The 14,100-nt window shown below is 28.4% G+C and overlaps 1 protein-coding gene across 2 annotated transcripts in view; it reads left to right on the forward strand.

Annotated features, from left to right (window-relative positions):
• The window catches only part of LOC119687408 (protein phosphatase 1L), a 49,582-nt gene extending 37,590 nt beyond the window's left edge, over positions 1–11,992 (forward strand). The window contains exons 3-7 of one of the 2 annotated variants that reach the window (XM_038101707.1): positions 4,799–5,122; positions 8,797–9,082; positions 9,156–9,299; positions 9,380–9,552; positions 11,389–11,991. In XM_038101707.1, the coding sequence (XP_037957635.1) occupies positions 4,799–5,122; positions 8,797–9,082; positions 9,156–9,299; positions 9,380–9,552; positions 11,389–11,749 (1,288 nt within the window). In that variant the 3' untranslated portion in view covers positions 11,750–11,991. Of the gene's footprint in view, positions 1–4,798; positions 5,123–8,796; positions 9,083–9,155; positions 9,300–9,379; positions 9,553–11,388 lie in introns of both variants that reach the window. The other variant, XM_038101706.1, reaches the window with a different exon arrangement.
• The last annotated feature ends 2,108 nt before the right edge of the window (positions 11,993–14,100 follow it).

Genomic DNA, 14,100 nt, shown 5'->3' on the forward strand with positions numbered 1-14,100 from the left:
TATACATATATATGGTATACACTTAATGCTATTGTCAGTAACAACACAATATTTTGACTTAATTTTTAAATTATAAGACTTTTATAAAAATTTTTACTTATCATCTACCATAAAATTGTACTATACAAACTATCTGTACTGAGACAATGCACTGAAATGTGAAATTAATTAGAAAATGTACTATAGAAATCTATACGATTTCTATAGTATAGTATAGAAATAGTATAAAAATGTTGTATAGTTACAGTCGTGATATTATTGTATATGTCATCATATTTTCCTTTTATTACTTTAAAATTCAGTAAAAAAAAAATTAAATCAAAAGCATTTTACTTCCGATAATTCTTAGAATATTTGTGTTATTGCCAAATACATTTTCACATATGTTTGATTATTTAATTTTTATAAAAATTACAATATAAGATATGTGAACAAACACGAAAAGTGTCAAGGTTGGGACCTATTGTCTAGTATGTACAATAAAATCTCTCAATATTTGTGTAAAACCTTTAAAAAATTATTTTTATTTATTTTATTTTTGAATTTTTGGTTATTTCATGCAATAAATGCTCTCATCTTTTGTGACAACTAATCGCACTTTGGATGAATATAAACCTACGAACTCTTTATTCAATCACGATTAAAAAACTTCCTTAAGCACATCACCTCTCTACTATATTTTAGCGTAAATATTGACTCACAAAATGCCACATACGAAAAAATTCTCAAGTGCAAAACCTTATCCCTCAATCATTGTTGAAACTTTCACTTTCTCTAACCGAAGTTTATTAATATTAACAGCTTCGAAATACTCTTCAAAATTGCTTTGCTGTAGACATTCGCCTTAACCTAAACGTCACGATCCAAATACATCAATGGAGAGCGACCATCTACAGTCACGAACGATTGGCACCCAAAACATTGATAACGATAGTTTTTGACTTTTTGGATCTATTCAAATCTTTAAAGTTTCCTATGATACAAATCCTCACAAACGGTTATTATTAACTAAAAAGAGAATCGAGAAGAGGATATTTTACAATTGACTTTTTTCATAAATATGGATATGAAATTATCTCAAAAATCGCAGGGCACGAGTTCGATCCCTTATACTTACAGTTTACGAATAATTAAATACAAGAAATAATGTCAAGACTACTGATGATAGGTATTTGGCAAAAACGAAAATTCAATTAAGTAAAATAGTATAAAAATTAATTTTTGTTGTCGTTCACTACTTTTTGAGAACTCTCTATCAAAAATATGGATGAAACCTTATACTTTTGGGAACTTATAAAGCTTTACTTATTTTTAAATATACGTTACATGATTTTTTTAATATGTTCACCTAACCTGTAACTTAACCTACTACCTTGAGGAGCCATTGATGCAGTTTATTTTTAAAATACTACTATAGTGTTTTTCTATATTGTCGGTTTCTTTTTAACAAAAGCTCTAACAATAACCGCTTGTGAGTTTCCTGCCAATTAAAATGCTATCCCACTATTACGTTTGAGTTCCATCACTGACAAAGCTTACATAGGTCCCTAAAATCAGTAAATTAAAGTACAAATTATTGTAACAATCACATTTAGGCACCTTTGACTTCTGGTCTTTCCCCACACCACAAAAATCTATTTCGTAGAAAAGCAGTTTTATAAAACCAAGAGGTAATAACTGTCTTAGAGAAGTAGAATCATAGGACCATAAGATCCGACTAATAAAATAAGTGTAGTCAAGTTGAGTAAGAAAACACTGCCGAATGACATCTGTTTTTAAAACAAAAAATTCATTTTATGCTTTTCAAACCGGAACCTTATTGGATGATCTATATATTATAAGATCTTATATTAACCAAACAACTCTGTTATGTTTCAACAAATTTATTTAACTATTTCTCAAAGGCAATGTAAAACAATATTAATAATTTATTGTACATTAAAATCCAAATAAAAAACTTCTCCCGTTGTGACTCATTATAAATTTATATACTCGTATCTGGCTATCTATAATTATTAAGAGGTGGTATGTGGACGAGTAAAAAGTAACGAGTAAAAAATCTGTATTTTCCTCATACTTGTTTACTTCAAAACAAAACGCGAATATAAAACATTTTTTTAGTAATAATAATTTTTTATCTAATAATTATAAATCATTAGAAATGGAAAAAATTAAATAAATTTATGAAAAATGAATTTAAATTTAAAATTTTTTTTTTTTAATAAACGAAGAAAATATTTAATTAAATAAATAAACTTGCTAAAAATAACAAATAAAAATTTAATTAACCCATTAAAACAACAAACATAGCAAATCTTTTAAGCTGCATTCTGTCGTAAATTAGAAAAGTTAATTTTTTCGGTGATGTTCTGTGAAAACAATGTACGTATATTTTTCGTGCAATGAAGCCCTAGTCGAAGATATATAAAATTTGGTAAATTGTGATCTTGAAAAATTTTAAATTATATTATTTACGGCATAAAAAACTAAATTTCGAACTCAATCTGTTAAGTTTTTCGAAAAATAATTTTAATTTTGTTTCGTAAAAATGAAAGACGTTGATTTCTTATAACGTATAAATATTTTATTTAATTATACTATATATGCTGCATCCGACTTTCCGTCTTTCTGACTGTAGCATGATATCGGGGTATTAACATAACTGATATATACTGAAAAAAAATATTTGAAGTATAAGTTTTGCAATCGAAAAAATTTTCAGGAACTCCAAAAAACGTATAACCCAGATCTATCAAGAAATTCTTAAAACTTTTGGCATTATTTTAGTAGAACACTATAACTTTTCTATTGAATAAATTTGAATAATAAGTTTAAATACATGATCATGATATTTTCTGCTAAAATCTAGGAAAATATCCATGCATTCCCACCAATTAGGTAAAGTATATATTTTATTGAAGTGTTAATACTTTAGTATATATTTTTTTGAATGAAATTTTGTAAAAAGAATTTATAAAAAAAATGTAAAAAAATTTTATTCATATCGGTTCAATCTTAAATATAACTACCGCATGAACCTTCCGATTCAAACCCAGGTTTTGACAAAAACTTTTATTTTTTAATAAATGTATGTACTTCACATCAAATGGAATTTAACAAAATTTATAGAATGCAACCCGTATAATAAAAATGGGTTTGATCGGATTAGATATAGATATAGCTCGCATATAAACAGGTGGTTTGCAGTTTTTTTAGTTTTTTAGTTTTTATATATATATGTATTATTTATTCAACATGTATGGTTTTTTTTGGGCATATATTTATTTTGTATTGGGGTAAGTTATCCATCATAAATTTGTGTACGGTTAAGTATTTATATCTATGTTTCAGTGACCGTCATCACTGTGTCCGTTTGTTGCTATTTAGCGACATTCTGGAGGCTTGGTTGGATAACCTACTTGTTGGGTTATGTAAGCAAGGTAATGACAAATTTCCAATCGTATAAAGATGATTGGAGGTTTGAGCATTGATAATAATACAAAAATCATTTTTTCCTTAAATTCACTAATTTTTCAATTAATTCGTTTCTAATTTAGGTTTAAGTAATAAAAGAAAATAATTGCTCTAAAAATATTATCGATCCATTTAGGTTTCGATATAGTTATATTACAAAATGATACTTCAGATTCGTCTAAAGTTCTGTTATTATTATTACCATCCGCACCAAAAGCTGCTCCAACTTTAATAGGTAACAAAATATCAATATGAATATAAAGTTTATAACGAGTCTTATTAGTTTTATTATATATTGTATTGTATATATAATAACATATATGTTATAAGCATGTTATAGTGCATATATATTTTTATATATACTTATGTATTATATGTATATATTTTTTTTTATTATATATATATTACATATTATATTATATTATATTTATTATTATATAAATGAGACCTCAAAATTCTATGTAAAGAGAGCGTGGGCATCTGAGCTTCGCCAAAGTAAGAACTAACATCTCTACTAGTTTACATTTCTGAAACAATAGATTTCTATTTACCAACAATAGATGAGGTAAAGCGAAATTACAGATCGTTCTAATAGTGTTTCTCAAACTAGGAATTACGTTACCATAGCTGTGTAAGAAGGATTAATTAAAAAAAACCCTTATCTTTTTGATCTTAGCTGGTATGCCTTCCTTTGATTTAATTTCCTTATGTGAAACAATAAACTAAAGCTTAATGATACAATAATCAACAAAAATCTCAGAAATCTAATGGATTGTAAATTTTTCTTCCAATGGGCAATTAAAAAAATTATTATCTTTCAGCAATACAAAGCGTTTCGCTGAAGTAATGGGTATTTATTGATATTATGTTTCTCACGGTCTTAAGATTTTTATATGCAGCAATAATAAACAAAATCCGCATGAACTCATTTACATATAACAATTTTTTTCATGAATCATATATTTTTATTTTGTTTGTAATAATAACAAATAATAAATTGATTTTTTTATTTAAATTTATTTATTTTATAAGAACATATAAACTTAATCCAATAAAAATCAGTAATAAAATCTTCTCGAAGCAGTTCAAAAGCAAATTTACTTCGCTTCAATCAACGTAAATAATTTTATTGAACATAAACGTAATTTTATTTTTAAAAATTCACATTAAACTGAAATTAAATGATAATTATAATTTTGTTCTTATTTTATTTATAGTAAAATATATTTCATTCAATATTTTATGTATCGTTCGTCCCTCTTGTTTTTCATTTTGGCACACATTACCAAAATCTTACTTCATATTTCTTTCTTTAACATTTTAGATACATAATCGAGGAGAACATCAACAACAACACTGATATATCATTCTTTGCGGTATTTGACGGCCATGGTGGCGAGTTTGCCGCTGATTACGCTAAAGATATTTTGGTAAAGAATATTTATAAGAAAGTCATTGAAGCTGCTAAACTGCTCTCCAATCCACAAAAACCACAACATTTGTCAACTGGAAACGGTGGATCTGGTGATGATGATGGAAAATACGATGCGAGTCCATTTTTAAAACGCAAAGCAGTCAAAGATGAAACCAATAAAGAGAATGACACAAACTCTGTACGACGCCGTGACAGTCTACGTAAATCTCACAGGTAAATTTTTTATTTTAATATATTTTAAATTGTATAGAGTATTTTACTAGATAGATTGACCAAAAACGCGGTCAAAGTGATAAAAAACTCAATTTTTTTGGAAAATTATAATTTATGATTCAATATAGTCCCCTTTTAGCTTGACACACCGAGTCCAATGATCTTTCAACACTTGAATACCTTTTAAATAATATGATTAATTATGTCCTCCAAAATATATCTCAGTTTCCATTTTTACTTGATAAGAGTTTTTATCAAACAATGGCGTTATAAATACCATAGAAGAATAGCTTGATTGGTTGGTTGCAGTGATAGACCATTAAATAACTTTCATGTACCTCAATTAGCGATGTTTCGCCATTTTGCTACCACATTCCTCGCAAGAACCCCTAATATAAAAGAGTAGAAACTAAATCCACACCGTCGAATTTTGATAAACTGTCAAAGAAATAACTTCCTAAAAACGTATTTCTTCTGGACGCCAAAACTGGGCATTCACAGAGAAAATCTATTATTCCGTAGAGATATAGGCAAATTAAGTTATTAATAACTTAAAGAATCATTACAATAAAGGTATTGATGAACGCGAATATCATGTTTCCACTTGTCTGAATTTCGCAGTTTTGCTCATTAACGTCGCTAAGAAAGAAAATAATTTACCATATAAGAAGTTTTCATATAAATGAGCTCATTATAAATAAATCAACTGATTTTAAGCGAAAAATATCGAATACAACCCTTAACAATAAATGTCCCATACGGGAAATTACTAAAATTTGACATATTTATCATAATGAAATATAAATAAATAAACTACTTGATATGCATAAATCAGCTTAGGTTAATGGAAACGTCCAAATATTAGTTTCATTAACATAACTGGTTTTAGCTGCAGTGAAAACATGATATAAACTATCAAGATGGAAAGCAGCAAAAAATGAAGGCAGGTTCAGGAGACTCCTTGAAACAGATAAGGGCCAATTCGAGCTATTATAAGCATTGGTGATGATTTTATTGGTGAGAAATTTATTATTATAATGAAAAATATAGCAAAATCCTTAATAAAAAATGTTAGTAAATAATTTTGAGAAATCAAAATTTTGAGAAAATGCTCAATTCCAAATTAATAAAAATAATCCATTAACGTTATATATTGTGAACGGACATTTAAAAAAAAAATAATATTTTTTGCTTTCAAGATTTGTTTACATTTTATATAAATAAATTCTTTTAGATAAATTGACAAACAATTTTTCAGATTTTTGTTGTGCATTTGTATCTGAAAAATAAAAAGAGAAAGAAATGAAGAATTAATAATCTTGACCGAAATGTTTCAATTGTTAAATAGTCGTATATGCGTTTCAAAACTAAAATTAAATGCTTTTATTTTATTTTTATTTTTATTTTTATTTTGGTTTTAAGATTTTTATTACTTGTTTTTCTTGAGGAATTGTCAGCGAAACAACTGTTTGCGCCTTACTTTCAAGTACAAATGTTGACGCATTTTCAATTGTTTTCATTTCTATTTCAGTTGCGAATAAAAGATACTTGTCTTCTATTATTTGTGGATGTGCCTTTGCGTTATTTTGAATGTTGTGAATTTTAATTTTATTTTATTTAAATTTATATTTTATTGCGTTTAATTTGTCTTGATTTCAAAGTATGAGACTATCTTCCCACATGGGACCAGTTGTTCCAAATGCGAATACATACGGTCTATAAATCAAACATTTTAGAGCATAATTTGTTGATCTCCAGATGTCATTATGTGTGATGTTATTCGAGTAATGGACATGAATTACAAACGAAACGTGTTCTGTAAGATTTGTCTGCATAATGACAATAAAAATAAAACCAAAGGATCTCTAACAGAAACTTGATAGTAACTTTGAAACAATATTTACCTTTAATACAATAGATTGTGGATTTGTTTGTGTTTGTATGTGTGTTTCTTAAAAATTTGTTCACTTCAACTCGATTTAATTTTATAGACATTTTACAAACAAATTGACAAGTAAAGATACCCGTAATTTATTTACACGAACACTACTGTTTTGTTCTTCTCTTTTATGTCCAGAAATTGTTGTGCCCAACATTGAAAGAAACATTTTCAAATTTGTTATTATATATTTTTCGCCATAGTGTTCGATATCAATACAAATGCAATAGAAACTAACAGGACACTAGTATCAAAAGAAACGAAACCCAGCGATCATAGTAAATTATTTGTACCACAACCAACAGGAACAGAAGATATTCAGCCCTTCGTATGAATTTCTTATATCAGTCAAGGATAGAAGCTTTAGGTCTTGTATTCCTCTCCTAGCTTGATTCAACACTAGACATGAAGATCCAGAATTTTACGTGGATACCTGTCGTGAGAGCTTAACACTACGGTGTTCTTCACAGACGCATCGGTATATTGCGGCGTTTAACGCCGTATTGAAACTCCGTGAAATTCCGCCGGTACCAGTTTAAGTTAAGTGTTTGGGCATAATTCTTGGTGAGAAGCGAGGTCTATCTAACACCTCTGTTGATGCTTGAGTCACAGCACTCGGTTGAAAAATTCAACTCCACATCGTAATATTCTATTCGCGTAAGAAGCCAACCTCAATATCAGACAGTCACAAAAAATGTAACTAAAGGTTTTATCTGCTTCTAAGAAAAGTAATTATCTATCCCCTCAGTAGCTACTTACAGATAACCAGCCAATCGTCTTAAATTTAATCTATTGAAGATGAATACCTTATCGTTTTTGTAAGGATATAAGTTTCCGCTCTATTATCCTGCACCTACCTTGATTCAATACCAGACAGTCACAAAGTATGTGGCTGTGTGGTCTTATCTGGCTCTGTCTCGTCAATAGCTACTTACAGATAACCAGTTTCAAATTTATTCTCCTGAAAATGAATGCCTTAAGGTAGTGTGGATTGTGATTACAATCTACTTTATTATCAAAAGCTCGATTGTGAATCAACTTATATTATAATTAATCTCCGTTTTATTGAATTGAATCGGATTTCTTAATTCTATAAATTATACTTTACAACAATACGTCCAAGCAAAACTTCAAAATAGGGCCCAGATCTAGTAAACAATGAATATGGTTAAACAATTCGGGCTGCCATACAGAGCCTTAGACATGGCCACTGCTAAATTGTAAGAAATGCTTGGTGATGCAACACTTCTTCTTTTCAAACGAAGAAGTTTGAAAAGAAGAAGTTACTTTTAGAAGAAATCAAGTAACACCAAAACACAGTATCCCAATTTTTCGGTGCTTTTTGCTTCTAATTAAACACTATATATCATCTGATTTGCGTCGTTTTCAAATATTTCTCTTTGTAGTCGTTGAAATTAAAACTGGATGATTTTTGTTGTAGCACGACAAGTGAGTCAACTAGTGATTGGGAAGCCTTTTTTGTCTTCATCTTAAAAATAATGAACAACGAGAATGATTATTTACTTACATAGGGCATAGAGTACGAGGGTGATTACTGTTATTGAATTATGAACGTAAACGAGATCTTTAGAACTATTTGAATTTTATTATAAAAATATATATTAAATTGGTTGGATTAATATTAGATATTTCAAAAGTAATATCTGAATATTTGTATACGAGTATGTATTTATATTTATGTAAATTAATAATTTTCTTACATATTATATTGCAGTAGCACCACGGATGATTGTACCGCCCCAAAACAGAAAGCCTCTGAAACTGATGTCATTACAGTGAGATTAAATTCTATATTACGTGAGGGCCCGAGAAATATTTTTCTTTTAAACTCCAATAACAACAATAACAATATAAATAAGGACGGCCTCACCAATAATAATCCACCGCAAACCTTAGATGCAAAAGTATACCTTGAAAATGGTAAAATTAATTTCGGTAAATTAATTACCGACGAAGTTTTGTCAGCGGATTACAATTTGGTTGAGGCCGCCAAGAAAAAAGTAATTATATATAATTTTGACTATTATAGTCAAAATATTTTTTATTTAATTTCAAAATTTGATCTTTTTACAGTCCAATATATCTGGTACCACTGCGCTAATCGCAATCATACATGGAACTAAACTATTTGTTGCGAATGTAGGCGATTCGCGCGGTGTTATGTATGATTCTCGAGGAATTGCAATTCCACTTTCTTTTGACCATAAACCACAGCAGGTAATATTTCTTTGTAAAATAATATGTAATTAATTTATTATATTAAATTAATTAAAAATACTTTTCTTTTCTATTGTAAGGTACGTGAGCGCAAACGTATACATGAAGCAGGCGGTTTCATCGCTTTTAGGGGAGTATGGCGTGTTGCTGGTGTTTTGGCTACATCACGCGCTCTTGGAGACTATCCGCTAAAAGACAAAAATCTAGTCATAGCCAATCCCGATATATTAACATTCGATTTAAACGATCACAAGTGAGTGAAAAACGGAATAACTTTTCACAATATAAACAAAAGAAAAAAATGTGGGGTTTATATAAATTTAATAGCTAAATTTATAAAAAAAAAAAATGAGAAAAAGTTTGAAAGGTTAACGATCAAGTACTACGCGTTAATAATTTTTCACTTTTGACGATTTGGAATTATACACTACAGAATGGAACTGTTTGAAATGAGAGCGATGCTCCTTTAGAGTTCATATAACACCTATGGGTATTGCTGTAGCTATTGCTTTCGCAACAACTAATATTTTCCTATTTTAGTAGTTCCCACTTGTGAACACAATATTAAAAAAAGCAGGCATTTATTATAGAAAATAGGATTTTCAAAATATGTTGATTTTTTTTGCCAAAAGTAACTCGTCTTATGACAAAAAGAAACTATTTAAAAGTTAGAAGGCTTCGAATAGAAATGAAAAGACAACAACAAAAATTTTAGTTATTTTAATGAAGTTTGGCCGATCATACGACACTGTTTCGAGTATTGCCAAGTAATCATCATCAGTGCTCTTAGAAAATATTCAATTTTTTAATTAGTTTATAGTCCATATATAGTTTGCCCGGGTTGCAAGTGCCAGTTTTAGAACTCGTGCCTGTCAAATAAGAAGCGATGATTAATCGTGTTACGTTATGATCTGTTAGCTTCTTTCTTGCGTTGACAACATATCATTGGTTTTAAACATCGTCAAAGCATAGTTCTTGAATTTATCAACGACTTCAATAGAAGTACCGAAATCAATATTACGCTGTTTATCGTTAATGTGCAAGAACAAAAGAAACTTATTTAGCACCAAATCAGTACTGCATAGATGATAAACCGGTTATTTGATGTTTTGAGTCTGAAAGAAGCTATCAGTTTTTCCGGATTTAAAGAACAGCCGGGTCTACATTCCAGAGCCACAAGTTAATTGTAAAGAATTTTAGCGGGTTACCACAACGACATTAGTGTTTTTGTGATTAGTTGTTCCCATTTTTAATGGGAACTTAATGTGTGCATTAGGACACACAAATCAATAGGACGATACCATGAAGGTAGAACTGCACATTGAGATCACATTGAGAATTGACGCATTTATGTGTAACAAATAACTGATAGTATATGGCTATATCCTGACCTTAATTGGTCTATGACAGTTCTTGCTGCACGGAACGTCGTTCTTCTTATGAGATATTAGGCTAAGGCCTGTAAAGAACTATATTGTAATTCTTACTATCGTTTCAATAGTACTATACTGATTCTGTACTGTATGATGTTGGCTACATTACAATAAGTATCAATATAGACATGTTACTAGAAAAGGTTCGTTGAATGCATTTTGCAGGGAGAGCACGACTTAATATGATGCTATTGGGGTGATCGTCTGTGTGGCACACAAGAAACCAAGAGCACTTAGTCTTTAGATGTGTGATTCCAGTATGTAGACCTTCAATTGCTCGCTTCCAGAACTTATATAATGCTTATAGTTTAAAATTTTTTCTAGAATCATTTTTTTGTAATTTTTGAACTTTTTCTAAGGCGATACAATTTTTATTTAAACTAAAAAAGTTTGAAAACATTTAGTATTAATTACTACAATAACATTTTCTAAATTTAATAAAAAACTTTTACACAATAATCTGTATTCGCATAATTTAAATATGGATAAGTTTTATTTAATAAGTAAATCTTACTATTCTCATTGAATCAAAGTCTGGTACAAAATATTATATTACATACTCTATATATATATTTATCTATTAATAAAAATTATTAATTAATAAAAATTATTTGTATTATTTATAATTTAATTAATATATTTCTTTATCATTTTAGACCATCATTTTTAATTCTTGCCTCCGATGGTTTATGGGATACATTTAGTAACGAAGAAGCTTGCACTTTCATTAAAAAACACATCAGTGAACCAGATTATGGAGCTAAATCACTTGCAATGCAGTCCTACTACCGCGGTTCTGTTGATAATATAACCGTGTTAATAATAGTTTTTCGCAAAGGTGTCTATCGAATTTCATCATCAGTTGCCACAACTGCAAAGTCTGCATCCACCGCTAGTGCAACTGTTGTTGGCGAACAAATCAATACAGCACAGCAAGCCAAAGAAGTTGCATCTGCGCCCAATATACACCGTTCCAATAGCGGTGTTGGCACTGGCACTGGCACTGGCACGAAATGAATTCTTATTCTTATTCTTATTTACATAGAATATCTAAGAAATACGACTATGTATCAATCACAACGCAAGTGCCCAAATATTTAAATAATTTAAAATAAGATTTTGCTCTCATTTGATATATATTTTTATATTAAATTTAATCGATATATTTTCATATCCCACCACTTTACATCCTAACATCTAATGTAGGATATATGTTATTATTTGTTTTTATTGAATCTCTCTTTTGAAGCTTCTAAATTATTATGTTATTGTTTGTTATTAGGTTTGTTGTATCCAAATTTAAATTTGTAAAATTTATAACCAAAATTAAATATTTGAAAAATATTACATACATATATTTATTTTATTTAATTGTCTAAAAAAATAATATGTAACATGTATTTATTTTATAAACAAATATGATATAATGAAAAAAATGTCAAATTTAATAAAAATTATTTCAGCATAATAATAATTAAAAAATAATTATTAACTTAAAATTAATAATTAAAATAAATATAAAAATTAATTAAATTTATATATAATATTGTTTTAATCAATAAAAAATTGTTTAAATATTGTTTTAATTGTTCTGATATGGGATATAAGTTTTTAAAATATATATGCGATGTTCATTGTGAAAAAAATTTCTTAACTATTAAAACTTCTTGCGGATTCCGCTATGTATTCATCCTTAGTGATCTAAACAATTATTGGCTTACTTGTTCGTATATAATTATTGAACTACAGTTGTTTACTACAGAAACAACATTATATATTATATGATATATGTTATATGACAACATATAACATCATATGAACAACATATAAATCAATCAACAAATATGTTTTTGTGGGTTTCACTAATGGCCAGATCTACGTTCCGAAGGCACTTGTCAACAACGACGACCAAGGCTGCTTACCACCCCCTAAAGAGACTATAAGAATAATAAGAAATATTTTAAAATGATGGATATTTGACAATATCCGAGTCAAGTTTTGGTTAAGCCATAAATTCACTCAATTAAAAATTATAATTATTAATAATTCAATTAAAATTTAATTAAAAATAAAATAACTAAAATGTTTGTAATGAAAAAAATCATTTAGACATTAAATATTTAATTATTTTATTTTAATAATTGGGATATAGCATTTTTTAAGAAGCATTACTTTCACGTTACGTGTTCATTTCTCAAATAAGTTAAAAAAGAATATATTTCCAATGTAAATTGTAAGGATAATAGATATTTTATTATTTATCCCAAAACGTAAGCGATGTCAATGAAATATAACATGGAGTAAAAAAAAGAGAGACAACACACTAGAAAATAGATATGTTCAGGAAACTCATAGGCTCATGTAGCAGATAGAATACATATATTACTAGAATTACTTAAGTATTAGAAACGCATAAATATCGCCTAAAGGTAATAACCTCCTAGTCACCTAGTCACTATTTGCTAATGATATTGTCCTGGTAACTCACAATTTATATATCAAAAAAATTTTACACAAATTAAATCAGGGCATTAGTCTCTGAAGTGATTCGAATTAATGGTCCGATACTCTTAACCACTTAACCATTCAAAAGCCGGCGTATCTGGTCTTCTTACTACAAGCAATGTGGTTCAAATCCAGAATGGTTCTGTTCGTAGTTCCATTTAATTACACTAAACAAACCGGTATCAGTCTTAAATTACCATATATATGCCAATATATTACATCATAATTGATTAAAATAAACGAATAACAATTAATTAATATTAATTATTAATATTAATTGTATTTATTAAATATTAATCAAAATAATTTTTAATTAGAAAACATTAAAAATAGCCTATATATTCTACAATGTTGTTGCTGTAACTCACAAGGGTCTTTAAAGTAGATACCATGAAAAGAATTAAAAGACGAATACATGAGTTAGGAAGTGAATTTTGTAAGAGGGAAGGATTGCATGAGAAATCACACTGTTTGTGCAGGATGGGAGGGGATTATTTAGAGGTAAGAATAAATTGGGGTATAGGTTATGTTCTAGAACAGACATATTTAATTATAGGTTTATTATGCGAGTATTGGAAATTAAATAAAGTGTATTATAAGTTGAATTGTAATTTATGTATATATCCACAGTAATGCATATATATAGTGAAAAATTTTCTTATAACGATTGAAGACTATTATAATTTAATGAAGAGTTCAATTAACTGTTAAGAATTAAATGTTATTTATATATTGGCAAATGTTCTCGTCGAATGTTGATTGAGACTTCATTGTTGATAATAACGAAAAGCTTCAAGTTCCTGCCGAATGCAAACTTTTAGTATAAGTAGGTAGATAAAAATGTAACCTCTATTCCATAATCT

This window comes from Teleopsis dalmanni, chromosome X (genome assembly GCF_002237135.1).
Source record: "Teleopsis dalmanni isolate 2A chromosome X, ASM223713v2, whole genome shotgun sequence".
NCBI lineage: Eukaryota > Metazoa > Arthropoda > Insecta > Diptera > Diopsidae > Teleopsis > Teleopsis dalmanni.